Here is a 20,874-nt window from a genome sequence, read left to right as displayed (position 1 = left end):
TTCCAGTAGTCATGTATGGATGTGAGCGTGGACTATAAAGAAAGCTGAGCACCAAAGAATTGATGCTTTGAACTGTGGTGTTGGAGAAGACTCTTGAGAGTCCCTTGGACTGCAAGGAGATCCAACCGGTCCATTCTGAAGGAGATCAGTCCTGAATTGGAAGGACTGATGCTGAAGCTGAAACTCCAATACTTTGGCCAACTGATGCAAAGACCAACTTATTGGAAAAGACCCTGATGCTGGGAAAGATTGAAGGCAGGAGGAGAAGGGGACGACAAAGGATGAGATAGTTGGATGGCATCATCGACTCAACGGACATGAGTTTGAGCAAGCTCTGGGAGTTGGTGATGGACAGGGAAGCCTGGCGTACTGCAGTCCATGGTGTCGCAAAGAGTAGGATACGACTGAATGACTGAATTGAACTGAAATTACATTTTTTCACAGAACTTAAGAGAGGTAAATTTAAGTCCTTTGTGTCTTTTGGTATAGGCTCACCTTATATTAATAAATATTTGCTCCATTACTGAGTACTAATCACTGCTAGAGGGATCAGGAGCAGAGAGGCAGAAATATCCTGAACTTTCCATTGATTGATGACCTAGAATGTATGTATCATTTAACTTCATCAATAGAAGATTCCTTCTCTTCCAGGATGTAGTTAGAACATTTGACATTAGGCCTATTCCTTTCAGTAGACATATTTTTGGCTGAAAGTAAGAGAGATATACTAATGAAGCTGACCTTAACAATAAGTAATAGGCTTAAAAGAAAAATTTACTGAGGGCTTACTGAAAGGCCATTAGCTACTCTTATCCTGTTGAAGAGAAAAGCTGGGAGATTAAGAAGAAAAAAGTTAAAGCCAAGTCATACATTATTGAATAGCATCCAAATCCTTCCTATTGCATGCCTCTTTCAGAATATTTAAAGACTACAGACTCTCTCAAAACACTTTCCAAAGGTTAAAAAAATTAAACTTAATTTTAAATAATGTCAGTGGGAAGGAAAGATTATCTGGATTAGTTAAAATGTTCAATTACAGAATTTAATCTTAAAAGCATAGTTTTAATAGCTTTAAATAGCAGAATAACTTTCAAAACATAAAAAGTACAGATGTTGCCTTAGTAAGAATAATTCAGCCATAATTTATGTATTATATGACAATGATCATTTTCAAATATTTTATTAAAACAAACTGGCTAAACTCAATTTAGTTATTTTTAAATTGTGATTGTTATTAATGTTGCAAAGAAACTTCTTTGTAACTTACAGTAAACCTTATCTCACGCTAAAGAGAATTATTCTAAGAATAGAATATCTTCATTCATTTAACAAATACATATTGGGCACCTATGAGAGACAGTCCCTGGGGATATAAAGCCATCCTCGTCTTCCTGATCTTTAGGGCCACAATCGAGAGGGAGAGATGGGTATTCTAACAAGACTGCAAAAATGTGATACTTCCCTAGCATTTGGTACTACTTCCCTAGTAGTTCCAAAGCAGACTCTCCCACTAGACTATAAGTTTTTAACCTTGATAAGAGCAATATAATCTCTATCTTTCTTTTCCCTCTTCAGCAGCCAGTGTAAAGTCCTGTGTGGAGCAGAGTCAAAAAACATGTGTTAGCCAGGGCAACTCTTCATGGTACAGTCAGTCATCACGGTGAAGACAGTATGTGAGCAAATTCTAGAGGAACATGAGTTTTGTAGGCGGACAATTTTTTTGACAAGACAGGAATGACAAATGCAAGCACAGACATGGATGCCAAAGAGAAGTCAAGCCCTTCAGCATGGTTGGAATGAGGGCAATGGAATGAAAGGAGTCTGGAAAGGCAGGCAAGAGGCATACATAAAGAGTTCTGAGGCTATGACAGGAATTTAGATGTATTCTCCAGATAACCTGAAATTCTAAGGAGTTTCAAGAATACTTAAATTTTTATTTTGGAATGATATGATATCAGAAATATTCTGATAATTACCTATAAATATCAGACCAAGACAGCAGTAGTGGCATAAAAATAAATTAATCAAGGACCTACTGGGCAAAGGAGTACTTACTTTTGGGGGGGAGGGAGTGGTCTGGATGTGACTACAAAGACCTTTGTTGCCAAATGGGATACAAAATAAAAAACAGATTTATGGTGAAACAAAAGAAAATAATTTCAATTTTGAAAATATTGAAACACAAACTTATAGGAAATATAGGTTACTATACTTCAAAGGTTCAGTTCAATTCAGTTCAGTTGCTCAGTGTGTGTGTGCTCAGCGTGTTCCATTCTTTGAGATCCCATGGACTGCAGCACGCCAGGCCTCCCTGTGTATTACCAGCTCCCAGAGCTTACTCAAACTCATGTCCATTGAGTCAGTGATGCTATCCAACCATCTATACTCTGTTGTTCCCTTCTCCTCCCACCTTCAATCTTTCCCAGCATCAGGGTCTTTTCAAATGAGTCAGCTCTTCGTATCAGGTGGCCAAAGAATTGGAATTTCAGCTTCAACATCAGTCCTTCCAATGAATATTCAGGACCAATTTCTTTTAGGATGGACTGGTTGGATCTCCTTGCAGTCCAAGGGACTTTCATGAGTCTTCTCCAACACCACAGTTCAAAAGCATCAATTCTTCAGCGCTCAGCTTTCTTTATAGTCCAACTCTCACATTCATACATGACTGCTGGAAAAACCATAGCCTTAACAAGACAGACTTTTGTTGGAAAAGTAATGTCTCTGCTTTTTAATATGCTGTCTAGGTTTGTCATAAGGCAAAAAGATAGGACACTGAAAGATGAACTCCCCAGGTCAGTAGATGCCTAATATGCTACTGGAGATCAGTGGAGAAACAACACTAGAAAGAGTGAAGAGATGGAGCCAAAGCAAGAACAACACCCAGTTGTGGATGTGACTGGTGATGGAAGTAAAGTCTGATGCTGTAAAGAGCAATATTGCATAGGAACCTGGAATGTTAGGTCCATGAATCAAGGCAAATTGGAAGTGGTCAAACACGAGATGGCATGAGTGACCGTCAACATTTTAGGAATCAGCAAACTAAAATGGAATGCAATGGGTGAATTTAACTCAGATGACCATTGTATCTGCTACTGTGGGCAAGAATCCTTTAGAAGAAATGGAGTGGCTATCATAGTCAATAAAAGAGTCCAAAATGCAGTACTTGGATGCAGTCTCAAAAATGACAGAATGATCTCTGTTCGTTTCCAAGGCAAACCATTCAATATCACAGTAATCCAAGTCTATGCCCTGACCAGTAAGGCTAAAGAAGCTGAAGTTGAATGGTTCTATGAAGACCCACAAGACCTTCTAGAACTAACACCCCAAAAAGATGTCCTTTTCATTATAGGGGACTGGAATGCAAAAGTAGGAAGTCAAGAAACACCTGGCGTGGAGTACAGAATGAAGTAGGGCAAAGGCTAGTAGAGTTTTCCCAAAAGAACACACTGGTCATAGCAAACACCCCCTTCCAACAACACAAGAGAAGACTCTATACATCAACATCACCAGATGGTGAACACTGAAATCAGACTGGTTATATTCTTTGCAGCCAAAGATGGAGAAGCTCTATACAGTCAGCAAAAACAAGACCAGGAGCTGACTGTGGCTCTGATCGTGAACTCCTCATTGCCAAATTTAGACTTAAATTGAAGAAAGTAGGGAAAACCACTAGACCATTCAGGTATGACCTAAATCAAATCCCTTATGATTATACAGTGGAAGTGAGAAATAGATTTACAGGACTAGATCGCACAGACAGAGTGCCTGATGAACTATGGACAGAGGTTTGTGACACTGTACAGGAGGCAGTGATCAAGACCAGCCCCATGAAAAAGAAATGTAAAAAAAGCAAAATGGCTGTCTGGGGAGGCCTTAAAAATAGTTGTGAAAAGGAAAGAAGCAAAAAGCAAAGGAGAAAAGGAAAGATATATCCATGTGAATGCACAGTTCCAAAGAACAGAAAGGAGAAATAAGAAAGCCTTCCTCAGTGATCAGTGCAAAGAAATAGAGGAAAACAATAGAATGGGAAAGACTGGAGATCTCTTCAAGAAAATTAGAGATACCAAGGGAACATTTCATGCAAAGACAGGCTCAATAAAGGACAGGAATGGTATGGACCTAACAGAAGCAGAAGATATTAAGAAGAGGTGGCAAGAATACACAGAAAAATTGTGTATTCTTGACTCAGAAAGATCTTCTTGACTCAGATAATCATGATGGCATGATCACTCACCTAGAATCAGACATCCTGGAATGTGAAGTCAAGTGGGCCTTAGGAAGCATTAGTATGAACAAAGCTAGTGAAGGTGATGGAATTCCAGTTGAGCTGATACTGTGAAAGCGCTGCACTCAATATCTTCAAAGCTAGTTGAGGATTATAATAAAAAGCTCAAAGCAGCACACAATTTAGAGATATAAGTTAATAGCTGAATATAGAATATGTAAAAGATATGCACAGGATAGAATATATAACATGAAGAAAGTTCTTGGATGTCACTCTAAACCGCTCCATCATTTAAGGGGCTGCAAAATTGTATGACTTTATTGCCTCTTTCTATCTCTGTAGTTATGACTCTATGCTTAAATATATTTGGAAGACAAACCCTAATGCTGAGTTTTTTAAATACACTTAGTGCTGGTAGAAGATTGTTAGCTATTAAAATCTCTTAGCCTTCTATGGCACAGAACCCAGAAGATACATTGGCATTATGCTGAAAACAAATCAGACAAATGATAGGAAAATATGCTGAGATCATTTACTTTATCAGAAACTGCTAGACATGTTATTTTAAGTAAGGTCTCTAAGAACCAGAGATCAAACTGCCAACATCCGCTGGCTTATCAAAAAAGCAAGAGAGTTTCAGAAAATCATCTACTTTTGCTGCATTGACTATGCCAAAGCCTTTGACTGTGAGGATCACAACAAACTGGAAAATTCTTCAAGAGATGGGAATACCAGACCACCTGACCTGCCTCCTGAGAAATCTGTATGCAGGTCTAGAAGCAACATTTAGAACTGGACATGGAACAACACACTGGTTCCAAATCAGAAAAGAAGTACGTCAAGCCTGTATATTGTCACCGTGCTTATTTAACTTCTATGCAGAGTACATCATGAGAAATGAACCACGCTGGATGAAGCACAAGCTGGAATCAAGAATGCTGGAAGAAATATCAACAACCTCAGATATGCAGATGACACCACACTTACGGCAGAAAGCGAAGAAGAACTAAAGAGCCTCTTGATGAAAGTGAAAGAGTAGAGTGAAAAAGTTGGCTTGAAACTCAACATTCAGAAAACTAAGATCATAGCATCCAGTCCCATCGCTTCATGACAAATAGAAGGGGTAACAATGGAAACGGTGAGCAGCTTTATTTCTTTTGGACTCCAAAATTACTGCAGATGGTGACTGCAGCCATGAAATTAAAAGATGCTTGCTCCTTGAAAGAAAAGCTATGGCCAACCTAATCAGCATATAAAAAGCAGAGACATTACTTTGCCAAAAAAGGTCCATCTCAACAAAGCTATGGTTTTTCCAGTAGTCATGTATGGATGTGAGAGTTGGACTATTTAACAAAGCTGAGCACTGAAGAATTGATGCTTTTGAACTGTAGTACTGGAGAAGACTCTTGAGAGTTCCTTGGACTGCAAGGAGATCCAACCAGTCAATAAAAGAAATCGGTTCTGAATATTCATTGGAAGGACTGATGCTGAAGCTTAAACTCCAATACTTTGGCCAACTGATGTGAAGAACCAACTTATTTGAAAAGACCCTGATGCTGGGAAAGATTGAAGGCAGGAGAAGGGGATGACACAGGATGAGATGGTTGGATGGCATCACCAATGCGATGGGCATGAGTTTATGGATTCTGGGAGTTGGTGATGGAAAGGGAAGGCTGGTGTGCTGCAGTCCATGAGGTCGCAAAGAGTCGGACACGCCTGAGCAACTGAACTGAACTGAAGAACCAGATAAAGTTATATAAAAGATGAGATCTCTCAAACAGTGATGAATTTTTTTAAAAATCAATTATTCACTTCACATATAAGTACTTTGGGAATTATGTAGACGATTGAGGAAAAAACCAGGACCTGGAGTAAGTTAAATTAAGGAAAATGACCTGTTTGGTTTTGAAATAGATAAGACATAGTTGCACTTTTCCTAGATTAATTTAGTACAAGGTTCCCCCTGGTGTTCAAAAGTAGATACAGCAACCCAGATCTAAATATGCTTTTATGTTTGGAGGGCTTCCCTAGTGGCTGAAAGGGTAAAGAATCTGCCTGCAATGTGGGAGACCAGGGTTTAATCCTTGGGTTGGGAAAATCTCCTGGAGAAGGAAATGGCAAACCACTTCAGAATTTTTGCCTGGAGAATCCCAAGGACAGAGGAGCCTGTCAAGTTACAGTCCACGGGGTTGCAAAGAGTCAGACACAACTGAGCCACAAACACATGTTTGGTAGCCCTGACGGTAAAGAATTTTCCTGCAGTGTGGGACACCCAGGTTTGATCACTGGGTAGGGAAGATCTCCTGGAGAAAGGGATGGCTCCCCACTCCAGTATTCTTGCCTGGAGAACTCCATGGAGAGAGGAGTCTGGTGGGCTACAGTCCATGGGTTCACAAAGAGTAGGACACAACTGAGTGACTTTCACTTATCTTATAATAATGTGTTTTTCAATAGCTTCTGGACTTCTTCAGGAAAGGAAATCTACTTATTTTATTCTCCTATTATATTCCTTATACAGTATTAATAGTTAAATCCCATATATCAGCAGTTTAGTTTTATTTATTTGTGAGCAGTGTTTGTTTTCCTTACCATCCATTCCATTTAAGTTTTCTGGATACTGCTCAAAAGGAGCAGACACTATTTAAGAAGTGAAGGAAGAGAAGGAAATTTGCATCCACTCTGAGGCTACTACACTCCAGGCAGTCTTTCCTTTCTCTTTCCTGGCTCTCTCCTCAACACCAACACGTATATTGAGGATGTGGTATTCTTGGTGCTACAATACAACTGTGAACAACCTGAAAAGTCCTTACGTCATGGCACTTAGATTGTGGTGGCAAAGACAGGCAATAAACAAACTTTTTAAATGAAAATATAAAGAATACTAGGCAGTGATAATTGCTACAGGTGCCCGAGAGACATGAGATAGTCAGGAACTTCATTCTGAGGAATCTGAGTGAAATAAGTGAGTCAAGAGGCTATCTGCAGGTTAGACATTTCTGGCTGAGAGAAGAAGGGGTACACAGCCCCTGGTATATTCCAGAAACCTCAGGAGAGGTGTGGCTGAGCATGGTGACCAGAGAGTGTGGTGGGAGAGGTTTGATAACAGGAGAAAGATGTGATCCAGCTTCCATATTAGAACAATCTCTTTGGCAGCCATGAGAAGGATGACTCCAAGCTGACTGGAGTTGGGAAGGGGTGGAGAAGCAGGGAATCGAGACTTTAATTTGGGATGTCTTCAATTATTACAGACAAACTCGGGACACTATACTTTAAGTATCAGACACAGTGTAGAGACTACAAAAAACAGAGAATCAGAGATTTAAAACACAAAAAATAGAGAATTAGAGAAACAAAATCAAAGGAAAGTAAGTACATTAAGCAGTGATTTATTCTAGTCTCTATCTCCAAAGGCCATGGCCTTTTCTCTCTGCTGTGCTGCCTCTCCAAGGCTCTGTCTGGGTACCATCCAGCTGCAGGGCTGGTGTACCTCGGAGACACACCATGGTCTTTCAGGACAACCCGACTTAAATAACTCGTCCCTTTCAGAAATCTGACCTCATCTCTCCTCATCAGAATTATCCATGATAACTGAAACTTTCCTTGATACTTTGAAGCCTCACCCACATGTTTTTAGGGGAGGGAGGTCAATGCATGGTTAAGATCATGGGCTCTGGAGCAGGACTTCTGGATTCAAACTCTACTTCTGTTAGCTATGAGGGGTGCATGCTTTTCTTACTCTTATTTTATGAAATTACAAAATCTGAACAGGGAAATGGTAGTTTTACACTCAAATAGTTTGTGAAATATTACCAGGACACATTGTTACAGGGAAGCGCTGTCCTCAAAGTCTGAGAGCAAGTTTGGGCTCATATTCATTATGCACTGAATAGAAAACAGCATGACCTAATCAATTACCTCAAGCCATCGGCCACATGTAGCACGATTCTGTGCTGCAGCGTTCTGGTAAGACTGGTTTTGTCTTGCTGAAGCAGGCGGTCCAGGGAACCCTTGGAGGCTAATTCCATCACCAACATTCGAGGACGAATCCCAGCTGCCAGCAAAGATATTAAGCTGGGATGGTGGAGGTGGCAGAGCACCACCAGCTCCTGCGAAGTCAAAAATCATTTAAGAGTAAATAGACCATCAGTTCTTACCCTAATGCCTCCTTCCATAAGTCCATCAACACTTGGAGAACAGTTTTCCCTGAGTGACTGGATTACAGCAAACTATCCATTTCTTCTTTGAGCTTTTTTATATTTTCCACGTTTTCAGAATTAAACCACTGGTTTTGCAACTACGCTGTGAATTAAACATTTAAGTTCTCCTTTTCTGTTTGCTTTGCTTTATCAGAACATTTAATGCTGGGACAATACATATACTGTGGCAACATTAATAGTTCACGTCAGTCTTACCTACTGAATCTTCCTTGGCCACAGATCCCTGAGCAGCCACTACTGGTCAACTGCACTCGGCGTCTGCAGAACCGCCTGCCTATTATCTCTAGCTTGATGACTAGAAAGTTTTACAGAGAAGAGTATCTATGTCTACAGAAGTATCTGGCATTGCCCCCCACCTAAAAACTCTCTGCTGACTTCCTGTTACTTTTAGATTGAGATCCCATGCGCTTACACAGCCTTCATGGCCTGACCTGATCTCTCAAACCTCATCTCCTTTCTCTTTCCTCCTTGTTCACCACCTTTTCATAACACCTGTGTTATTAAATCCCCAAAAGCCCAATCCCAGCATACACCCAGCTCCTTCCTTCCAGCCCCAGGGTATTTGCCCTTGCTGATCCCTCTGCCTAGAAATCTCTTCAATCTTCACATAGCTAAAGTTTTCTTGCCATTCAGACCTTAGCTTAAAACTCGTACTTCCTCAGAATGATCGGCTCTGGTAATCCCCAGGGCAACACTCTCTCTCTAATCCAAGAAGTTAGCTGGAACAGAGAGGTCTCTATCCTGATTCTAGGCCACATCACATGAGACTTTATAATCTCTTTCATGATATGGTTGTTTTTGAATTCTATACACATATTATTCTGTATATTTCACTCTACTCTGAAACTATATTTACTTGAAATTTATAGCTTCTGTGGTATTAAATTAATTTATGTTTTAAACTATGGTTCAGCAGCAGCTCTGCTTCTTAACAACTGGCTTCAAAGATGGGGAGTATCAGTGCCAACTGCATTTATCAGGAAACTGAAGTATGAAGAATTCTGCAAGCTGAAGAATAAAGGCTCAGTGCCCTAAGAGGAGATTTTTAAGAACACGGGCTTCAAACTGCAATCATACTTCCAGAGAGGATAAAAATCTTTTTTTTTTTTCTTCTATGTCTGATTAGCTCAGTTGGCTAAAATTGATGAGAACAAGTCAATCTAGCTCTGTTTTCTTTCATAAGCACAGACAGAAGCCTAATCCAAATTTCCTATCCTAGAAAAACAGCTCACTGATTGCAGACAGCAAGGAGAAAAAGCCTGTAACAGATCAGCCCTGATTCATAACCACAGGTAGAATGACCCTCAAAATGTAGCACTGAACACTGAAGTGTTTTTCTTTTTTTTTTAAAGAAACACATTACATATACCGTTTTTCTATTTCTATTATTTCCTTGGTTCATCTAGCTGCCCATACACTAATCAGTCCAATATGCTTTTCTAGTGTTCTGATTTCCAACAAGGTTTCCTGAGCACGTTACTTAAAATTTGAAACATGTTGAAGACTAATGATCAAGACTGAAAAATCAATTCATACAACAAACTGCCTACAGACAGAAAAGAAATTGTGCCCAGATTTGGTTCACTGACTTACAAAATATTATATACAAAATGTGTATTAGTTTATTCCTAGAGCTACTGTGTAACTTTTGGTACTAATAATTAAAATTACTCCAGGACATTTTACACAGACATGAAATGTTTTCATTATTCAGAGTAATTAATATATTGCAACTGTACTTATTGTTTATGTTAGTTATTTAGATTCAGATATAGGCACAATTTTTTTTTAATAAATCAAGAAAAATAAGAATAAATAGACTCAAAAATACAGTTGAGTTCTGGTGTAAGATTGCAGAATCCACACTGGATTTTATTTCTTCACTGTGTCTCTCTCACTCATCCCTACTGTTAGGAAAGACTCAGAAAAAAAGAAATAAATCCCCACCAGTATTCAAAACAAGAAAGGGCAATGGAGTGACTACTCTTGGTTATGCATTCAATCAAATTTCATTCTTCCTAAGAGTATCCTGGACTTTTGCTGTGGTACCCAACCCTCACCTAAACAGCTGATGAACGTTAAGGGGAACTGATTCCAATCAGTTTAAGGGAAACTGATTCCAATCAGTCCATCACGGACTGCATGCTGCAGTCCATGGGGTTGCAAAGAGTCGGATACGACTGAGTGACTGAACTGAACTGACTCCAATCCCAGCTTCAGGGAAAAAGGGGAATTAAAAAAAAAAATACCCTGCTCATTACCACATTGATTGGTTCAACAACACATGCCTATGCCAGTCAGCAACAGCACTACCCTGAATATTGGTGTTTGCTGAAAAAAGAATATGTGACTTAACTGAGTCCAGGAGAAGTTTTCAAATGGACTACTGTCGTATGGATTTTGGTTCCTTTGAACTGCAAAAATGCAAAACAGGTGCCCTCTTTTCTTTTGGGCTTGTGAAGCCTGGAACAAGAATTCTCAGAATACTGTCTTTTGTTTGTTTTTCAACAAGAGAAACAAAACAAACCTATTTCACTCCATAAGGAAAGGACAAAAGTGGGATTTTATAACGAAACTCAACTTTGAAAACAGGGTCAATACAAGCATGTGCCAAACAAGGGTTCCAGAAGATTAACAATGTACTATTTAATGTAATAATATTGTTGCATTTCTTACTTGTCTTAACAGCCTAAGTGATGTATGTTTATTAAAAATCTTCACAGCCACTTCTTCTCCTTCATAGGCTGCCCGATAAACAGATCCAAAACTGCCGTCACCTTTCAAAAAGAAAGTACAAAGCACTTGGGTTAATCTGTGCAAGCAGAAAAACTCAATAAATTTTATCTTTTGTAATTATATTTGTTTTGAAGAGAAATCTGACCCACGAGTTTCACTATATCAAGTCTTCTTTAATGCTTGCTCTTCCTTCTACTCCAGGAACCAAGATGCAACTAAAGATTTTGTCTCTAGCCTTTCTGTCTTCCTTTTACACACTTCCTACTCAATTACCTCATGCATTCCCTAACTTCATCTATCTCTGTATGCAGAGAATTTTCACATTTAAATCTATAGTCACAGCTACCACCTGAATTCTACCCTATATTTACAGCTCTGTGTTGGAGATAAGCACTGGCGTGTTCTTCTGAATCTCAACTGCATTCCATCAAAAGTCCCATTCATCATCTTTTTTCCAAAATAGTGTTTATCCTACCTTTCATATATCTGATAAAAACAAAACAAAACTCTTTTTGTGGTCATCGTGGAGTCAAAAACCAAATAATTATCTCATGCCTCATAAGATAATGTGCCTCATGACAGCCCCACAGCTGACCAGCTCTACTGTGCTGCCTCTCTTATGCCCAAGCCTCCCTTCCCATTTCCACTACAATTGTACCCTCTTGGTACCTTCATGCTTTCTGCCTGCACGTGGGGCCTCATGACTTCATTACCCCTAACTCATTCTCTCTCTCCTGAAAAATTAGCTCTGTAATTACATTTTGATTATGTCATTCTCTTGCTCAAAAACAAATCATTCTACATTGTCCCAAATGAAATCCAAAATCAAGTTCATATTCATATTGCAGCCCCAAGTTCCCTTTGTGGTTCTCTTCCTGGTTCTACTTCTTCCTACTCTCACTCTCTAGACTCTGGGCCAGTAGTTCTTCTCCTAGATTTGGCTTCACAGTACATCCAAAGAGCTTTTTGAATGCAGGAAAGTCTGAATCTATCCTCAACGATTCTGACCTAATCAATCCCAGGAGGTACCGTTCATCAGCTGGTAACAGCATAACCACCAGGGTTGAGAACAACCGATCTAGCAAGCTGGAATAGTCAAAATTTCTTAACCATGCTTTCTATCTTCAGACCTCCATCTCCTTGTTATGCCATAATTTACAGAGCTCTTGTTTCTCCCTCAGCTCAACCAGTACTTCTCTGATTGTAAAATGTTTTTAGAATAATTTATCTGGTTTGTTTAGGTCAGTGGTTCTCAATCAGGGTGATGATGCTCCTGACCTCCAACCACCACCCTTGACAGTGTTTGCAGACATTTTTGGTTGTCACATCTGGGATGGGGTGAGATAATATTACTGACATCCAGTGGGTAGAGACCAAGGATACTCCTAAATACCATGCAATGCATAGGACACTCCCCCCAACAAAGAACTATCTAGTTCTGAATAGCAAAAGTTAAGAAACTCTGATCTAGATTGCTTTTTGTAAATAAACATAGAACTTATGAATTTATTGGAAATGGGGTCAGAGTATAAGGAGTACTCATAAACATTCTCCTATCTGCAAGAAGTGTGTGTGAAGTGAAAGTCACTCAGTCATGTTTGAGTCTTTGCAACCCTGTGGACTGTAGCCCACCAGGATCCTCTGTCCATGGAATTCTCCAGGCAAGAATACTGGAGTGGGGTGCCATCCCTTTCTCCAAGGGATCTTCCCAACCCAGGGATCAAACCCAACTCTCCTGCATTACAGGCGGATTCTTTACTGTCTGAGCCCCCAGGGCTCCACCTATCTGCTAAATAAAAGCATATAGAACATAGGTGCTTTTAAAGGTAGTCAAAAGGTACAAACTTCAGTTATAAGGTAAATAAATACTAGGAATGTAATGTACAATATGATTACTATAGTTAACAGTGCTATATAATATATACGCTATGCTATGTTAAGTCACTTCAGTCGTGTCTGACTCTGTGTGACCCCATAGATGGCAGCCACCAGGCTCCCCCGTCCCTGAGATTCTCCAGGCAAGAACACTGGAGTGGGTTGCCATTTCCTTCTCCAATGCATGAAAGTGAAAAGTGAAAGCAAAGTCGCTCAGTCGTGTCCGACTCCTAGTGACCCCATGGACTGCAGCCCACCAGGCTCCTCCATCCATGGGACTCTCCAGGCAAGAGTACTGGAGTGGGGTGCCATTGCCTTCTCTGATATAATATATATGGAACTTGTTAAAAGAGTAAATCCTAAGAGTTCTCATCAGAACAAAATTTTTTTTTATTTTTATTTTTTATATATTAATATATGCAAGGATAGATGTTAATAAAGTTACTGTGGTAATCATTTCACCATATATGTAAGTGAAGTTATTATGCTGTACACCTTAAACTTATACAGTGCTATATGTCAATTACACCTCAATAAAATTGGGAAAAAACACAGTTGTTTCAAAAAATGAACTTTTTGAACACTTCTACATAACATTGCTCAAAATGTGTCCATTAATCCAACACACATCTTTTAGTGCAGTAAAGAGGTATATTTGGGAGAGCTGTATGTGATGGCTTGAGACTCCAGAGAAAGAAAATAATATGCCTGGTACTTGCCTGTATCTTTCAAATCACAAGTCAAGTTTGGTGTTGGTTAAGATCTAGGATTCAGTCTTGAGAATTCAGCATTTTACGTTAACCTACTAGTACTAATCGGAGAAGGCGATGGCACCCCACTCCAGTACTCTTGCCTGGAAAATCCCGTGGACCGAGGAGCCTGGTTGGCTGCAGTCCATGGGGTCGCTAAGAGTCAGACATGACTGAGCGACTTCACTTTCACTTTCCAGTTTCATGCATTGGAGAAGGAAATGGCAACCCACTCCAGTGTTCTTGCCTGGAGAATCCCAGGGATGGGGGAGCCTGGGCTGCCGTCTATGGGGTCGCACAGAGTCAGACACGACTGAAGTGACTTAGCAGCAGCAGCAACTAGTACTAATATAATCACTTCCAGAGTTCTAAGGTATTTAAAATCATCCTAAATTTCCCAATCAATGTAAAAAATAAAGGTAAAAAGGAGTTTATTTACTCCTACATGTCATATCCCAAATTTTAGACTTGGTTTATTAATAATATTAATATTCTGGCATATATTTTAATCATCCTCTCTGTGAAAGTTTAATTAAAATTAAATGTAAATATTCACAACAGCAACAAATATTCCACAAAGTAAAGTCAGAATTGTCTTTAAATACTTTACATTAAATAAATTCAATACTCTTCTCAGCTCCCAAGGACTCTTGGGAATGTTTAGAACTTGAGTACATCAGCAATCTAATACTTTTGAATTTTTAAACTCAAATTGGTTTTTGTGACTATTTTAATGAAAATGTATGATTGTTATATAGAATAACATAACTGCCACTATCACTACATAGAGGTGTTCCTCCTTTATTTATTCTTTTTGCAACTGGAAAATGGCTGAATTACTCCTCTGGAAATTACCTAACTGCCTTCCCTATCACTGGCAATCAAACAATTAAAACAAATGCAAGGAGGTGTTTCATAAATACCTGTGCTTCCACAGAGGTGGAAACCTAGGGTACAAATGTGTGTGAGCAAAGCAAATTCCAGATTTGTAACACGTTACTTTAAAATATATTATCCCAAAGGAAAAACATTACAAAAATATATGAAGACACTAAAAACTATGACAATTTAATTATATGTGAATATTTGCTACATTATAAATAAAAACTGTACCCTGATTTTTATTCTCAAACCAACAAAAACAGTTACCTAAGAGAAACTCTGGAGCTTGTTCAAATTCCAGTTCATCATTATTCAACATAATATTTCTAGGCAGATCAGCCAAAATCAAATCAGGAGCAATCTGAGATATTGGAATTGTGAGCCTTGGTTGATCTGGATTTACTAGGAGGTCTCCTGAGAAGTACATAAAACATTTTTTTAAAAGATAAACCTTTAAGATTGTACATAAATTTGTCCTTTTGATTTACAGAAATAATCACATATTGTCTATGCTTTCCAATCACTCTTAGGTTCACTTTCCAATCTTATTTTTCTCTAGAAAATTTGAGAATGTTTTAAAAGTTGGGTTACTCTTTTTGGAAGTTTAAGAACTCATTCCTAGGTTCACTCACTAGAAAGTAGAACTCAGAACTGCCTAGGCTATTTATATATGCTAGGAAATTATATATTCTTTACTTTCACAACATTCATGGAACACAGCATATGGCTGACATTACTAAGTTACTTCCATGTATCATCTATTTTCATCTTCATAACAATTGTATGGCATAGTTTTGGTTAGTAATCTCACTTCACAGATGACATAACATTGCCCAGGAGCCAGTATTCAAACTCTCACACCAACATTTTTTCTGAATCTAGAGTATAAGATCTTACTGGCAATAAATATATTTTTCTGAACTGTTAACTATAATTGAATGTAGTATCCTCTAACTTATCCCTTATAAATAAGAGCAATCAATTTTTACATTTATTTCAAATCTCACTTCGCAAATATTGAAAAGAGCACTTAAAAACATTTGTAAGTTGTGTCAACACATACATACCTTCTTCCGCTTTCTTCATCAAGTGGTCAAGCAATATTTTTTGATGCTCTTCACCATCATTAAAACTATATAATGCCCATTTCTTCAGCAGAGTTTCTCCTTCACCACAAATATCAATCTCCAATAATCCAGGAAACCACTCTTCCATGAGAGAATCAATGTGGTCCACAACTTGGCCCAAAAGAATACAGCCTATGTCATCCAAAGAAAACTTGATTAACATCCTAGCTGAACCTTATCCTGTCACAAACTGAAAAGAAGAACTATAGAGACTTTTTAAAAAAGTTTAGATTTCTTTATTGGTACAATTCAGTTTTGAATTAATTTCCTTACCTTTTCTACAAGAGGGAACTGTAATTTTTAAGAAACTCTCTGGGTGATGATCTAAAACTTCAGATCCTACCAAGCAGTAAGCTTCAGGAGACCAATTCAAGTAGATGCCTTGTCGCCAATACATTCTGTTTGGGCGAAGTGCTTGTTCTGAAAGAAATTTAAATGAACCCAAATACAGCTATTAATTGTTTGCTGTTCCAGGTTCTTAAAGAAATTTAATTGAACCCAAATATAGCTATTAATTATTTGTTGTTGCATAAATTGTAGGGGAAAAAAAAATCACTGCACATATTACAAGTGACAGTAACAGAGATGTATTTGTTTTGAAGGAAAGTACTGAAATTGTTAATGATATGTTATCTGTTAAATATAATATTAAATATTTCATCCTCAATTTGAAATGAAACAAACAAATGCCCAGTAGATTACCTAAGACAGACTTCAGGTTCATGGTGTGAAGCAGTTTAACATATGTAATAGATGAAAAAGAGAATCATAAACAGGTTCCCATAACTTTTAAAAAGAGGTTGGTGGTAATGCTAAAACCAACACTTTGATGTGAGGTAACTCTCTATATGTTGATTAACTGCAAGCAAGATAAGGTTTATTTCAGAATACAGTACCTTCTACATAAAGCTGATTTTAAGCACAAAACAGAAAAATTATATTTTCCCCCTTGGAGCATTAGGATCTCTCTTTCTTCCAGGAGGAAGAGCTAGCATTGTAATTTATAATTATAGCATGATGAAGTCTTTATTCTTTTTTGTAAACCCCTTAGGGACCATGCAGCAGAATAGAGCTATTGTAATCCCCACAGAGAATGGTTAGGACCTGTTACTCTATTAAACAAAACTCCCTGACTGAAGGGGTGGTCATTTCTAGCTTGTATTTCTCCACGCATGCATGTGTATTTGTGTGTATGTGTAGTGAGATAGGTGTTTTTACTCCAATGACTCTGTAATTTCATCTTTTAAAATTGCTGCTTCTAGTCTGCTTTGGCTTGCAAAGCAAGATATTCATACATAGTGTAAATGTGTCTAAAATAAGTACACATGGACTTTAAGGAATTTTATTCTTAACAAATTTCATGAATTTATCTGTGTATATTTTTATATTGGCCATGCTGAGGTCTTTTGAGCTTATTTCCTGATTTTTAGCTGCATTATAAACCAATAAACTCTAGGAAAATGACATATTAATTTTAATATGCTTTCTAACTATCTTCTCCAAATATTAATTCTTCATTAAATACATACCTCTTCCTGAAAGCATGTAAGGTGAAATTTCAAGCAACCGATTGATTAATCTCGACCAAAAGCCCATTGGAAAATAAGGCATTTCATACAGTCGAATGATAATTTCAGAGTTCTCACAATGGGGAAGCTCTATTACAGGCCTGTGGTCAGACAAACTAAAGATAAAAGCACACTATCATTATATAGCTTCAGAAAATGCCCAACCATGTTGACCAGGGTGCTTTACTACTCGAAATCAATGCACTGATGATGATAAATATTCCAACCAATTTTATTTTTTAGTAATGTTATTTTGCTACATACTCTTCCTACTTCAAAATTTAATGGTTAATCAATTCAAATCATGCTCAGATATAGTGATGTATAAAATTTTTTCAGTAATCCTGTTTACATTATAAATAAATTATTATAGTTAGTTATGTATAAAAAGTAAAGGGATTATATAAAACTTCAAAAAATGTATGGCCTAGAATCAAGTGTATATCTGTGTTTAGAATTAGTTACCATCCATCAATCAGTGCAATTTTCACTTTTCAATGTCATTTACTTTATAACATTTCCCAGGTTTTATAAGGCAGTAAGAAAAATTTCTACAACACAGGGCTAGAATTTAGGCCTCCTTGTTTTGGCCACATCCTCTGAAAATTCACAGTCATAAATTATTTAAAGACTGTTGAAAACTCACCATTTCTCCAGAATCTGCCTAATAATTCCTTCAATATCATATAAGGAACATACATACACACACAGCAACACAAACACACACACTCTAATCTCCACTATTAACCTTTCTTAAATAAGCTGAGCATTGTCAAATCAAATAATAATTATATAGATATAAAATCAGTCATTTACATCTTTAAAATGTCAAATGTAGTTTTCATCAAAAGAAAATGTTATACTCCAGTACAAAGTTTACACAAGAAGAAAAAAATTAGTACATTCATCATAGACCAAAGTTACTTTCACAACTAAAAGAATATATGGTAAATTTCCATAGGGTAATTAAAATTTTAAGTTTTGGCTTACCTGCTTGGAACCAGTAAATACTCTTCTCCAATTGGCAAGGCAATCTGGAATTTTTCTAGGAGTTTAAAGTACTGTGCCATGTAGTTCTTTGGAAATCTCTTTTTCTTTGAAAGAAATTTTTCCACATCTCTGCGTGAAATAATTCCCTTAGGATGTTTTGGAAAGCCTTCCACTTTCACTGTCAAAATCTGAAAGGTTTAAACTTATACATAATCATAGAATTCGTTTTCTGGGAAGTTCTGAATTTAAAGAATTTCCTTTGCTCAGTAAAAATGATCAAAACAATTCTAATGTTGTTAAGTACAACACAGGACCTAATTTCTCTACCTAGCAGCCACGTAAGCCTAGCATCTTTCACACACACACTTACACACAGAAATTATTAAAATAAGTGAGTGAATCCAGATCAGAAACGATGGAGATCCTCTGATACCAATGAACCACAAGCCTTCCCCAGTTCAATTAATACATCAGTCCATTGCCCCACATGCTTATTACAGTCTCATCAATAATATATTCTGGAGGAAATTATCTTCCAGGCTGTTATCACCACAGATTTGCAACAGAAATGCTGCTTTACATTTATACAACTGGAAGTGGGTTTCCATTAGTGGAAAGAGAGGCAGCTTAGTAAATTAAGTGATTCTCAAACAAGTAACCACTGAATTTCAGTGGACTCCATGCAGTCTGAGTCATAGGTCAGGGATAAGGCTTGAGAATCTGCTTTTTTAACAAGAAACTCTGAAGATTCTAATGTGGAGACCATAATTTGAGCTTTGATCATCATCACAGCAATTAAAAATATGAGTTGAGAAGAATTCAGGTTCAAATCCAAACTCTACTGCCAGTTGTATGACCTTGAGAAAGGTATTTAATTTCTTTACCCACAGTTTCCTTCTTTGTAAAAGGAGAAATAAAAGTAACTGTCTCTTAGACTGCCATGAGAACAAAATAAGATAACATACATAAAACACGTAAAATACATATCACTATTTTTAGCAAATAGGAAGCCCTCACATTTTACCAATCCTATTTACCTATTCCTATTTATTTTACTTGGATAAACTAATTTTAAAAAGAGATTTGTGCTTAATTTTCTTTAGTAGATCTATAATATTTAAGGGATTCTTAAATAGAAACACGGGGAAGGAAATGGCAACCCACGCCAGTACTCTTGCCTGGAAACTCCCATGGACGGAGGAGCCTGGTAGGCTGCAGTCCATGGGGTCGCTAAGGGTCAGACACAACTGAGCGACTTCACTTTCACTTTTCATTTTCATGCATTGGAGAAGGAAATGGCAACCCACTCCAGCGTTCTTGCCTGGAGAATCCCAGGGACGGGGGAGCCTGGTGGGCTGCCGTCTATGGGGTCGCACAGAGTCGGATATGACTGAAGCGATTTAGCAGCAGCAGCAGCAAATAGAAACAAACACTATTTGTATTATTATCATCATGTGGTTGGGTAAAATACTGGATTGTAAAATCCTCAGGTCTGAGGACATGTCTTAGTTAACTCTGTTTCTAATTTGTATGTAAAATGTTATTGAATCAGTGAATAAATCATTAAACATAATGCAATGTATAATGGGCCATTAAATAATTAAAACTATAATTTAAGACTTCTCCCATATTCTGTACTTTATAGCCCAAACTGCTCTTAAAGTTTAGGTAGTGAGGAAAACTGCTGTTTTATTGTTTCTAAAGTTGCTAAGTCTCTGCCGGCCTGAGTCCTTTTGAAGGAGGTTGCCATTACAGCATTATCCCTGATACATTACAGCATTATCCCTACCATAGTTTGGCCTCAGGCCAAACTACAGGGAGGGAACACGGCCCCACACTTCAGCAGAAAATTGTTTTAAAGATTTACTGAGCTTGGCATTGCCCAACAAAAGAAGACCCAGTTTTCCCCACAGCCAGTCCCTCCCATCAGGAAGGTGGCACAAGCCTCTTAATCCTCATTCATCAGGGAGGAGACAGAATGAAAACCACAATCACAGGAAACTAACCAGTGATCACATGGACCACAGCCTTGCGCAACTCAGTGAAACAATGAGCCATGCCATGCGGGGAGACCCAAGACGGAAGGGTCATGGTGGAGAGTTCTGACAAAACATTCACTGGAGAAGGGAATGGCAAACCACTTCACCATTCTTGCCTTGAGAATCCCATTAACAGTATGAAAAGGCAAAAAGATATGACACTGACTGTGAATATTCCAGGTAGGTAGGTGTCCAATATGCTACTGGAGAAGAGCAGAGAAACAGCTCCAGAAGGAATGAAGAGTCTGAGCCAAATCTGAAACAAAGCCCCATTATGAATGAGTCTGGTGGTAAAAGTAAAGCCTGATGCTATAAAGAACAATATTGCACAGGAACCTGGAATGTTAGGTCCATGAATCAACATAAATTGGAAGTGGTCAAACAAGAGATGGCAAGAGTGAACATCAACATCTTAGGAATCAGTGAACTGAAATGGACTGGAATGGGCGAATTTAATTCAGATGAC

General features: G+C 38.1%; 1 protein-coding gene across 6 annotated transcripts in view; it reads right to left on the bottom strand.

The window, feature by feature from the left end:
- The window catches only part of LRRK2 (leucine rich repeat kinase 2), a 212,162-nt gene that overhangs the window by 61,373 nt on the left and 129,915 nt on the right, over positions 1–20,874 (bottom strand). For all 6 annotated transcript variants that reach the window (XM_025283992.3, XM_025283993.3, XM_025283994.3 and 3 more), the window contains 7 exons: positions 18,370–18,557; positions 17,341–17,495; positions 16,085–16,231; positions 15,752–15,943; positions 14,952–15,098; positions 11,119–11,219; positions 8,141–8,331 (listed from right to left, as the gene is read on the bottom strand). In XM_025283992.3, coding sequence (XP_025139777.3) covers positions 8,141–8,331; positions 11,119–11,219; positions 14,952–15,098; positions 15,752–15,943; positions 16,085–16,231; positions 17,341–17,495; positions 18,370–18,557 — 1,121 coding nt within the window. The remainder of the gene's footprint in view (positions 1–8,140; positions 8,332–11,118; positions 11,220–14,951; positions 15,099–15,751; positions 15,944–16,084; positions 16,232–17,340; positions 17,496–18,369; positions 18,558–20,874) is intronic.

The sequence above is a fragment of the Bubalus bubalis genome, chromosome 4 (genome assembly GCF_019923935.1).
Source record: "Bubalus bubalis isolate 160015118507 breed Murrah chromosome 4, NDDB_SH_1, whole genome shotgun sequence".
Classification (NCBI taxonomy): Eukaryota; Metazoa; Chordata; class Mammalia; order Artiodactyla; family Bovidae; genus Bubalus; species Bubalus bubalis.
This window is presented reverse-complemented; position numbering and strand designations above follow the sequence as displayed.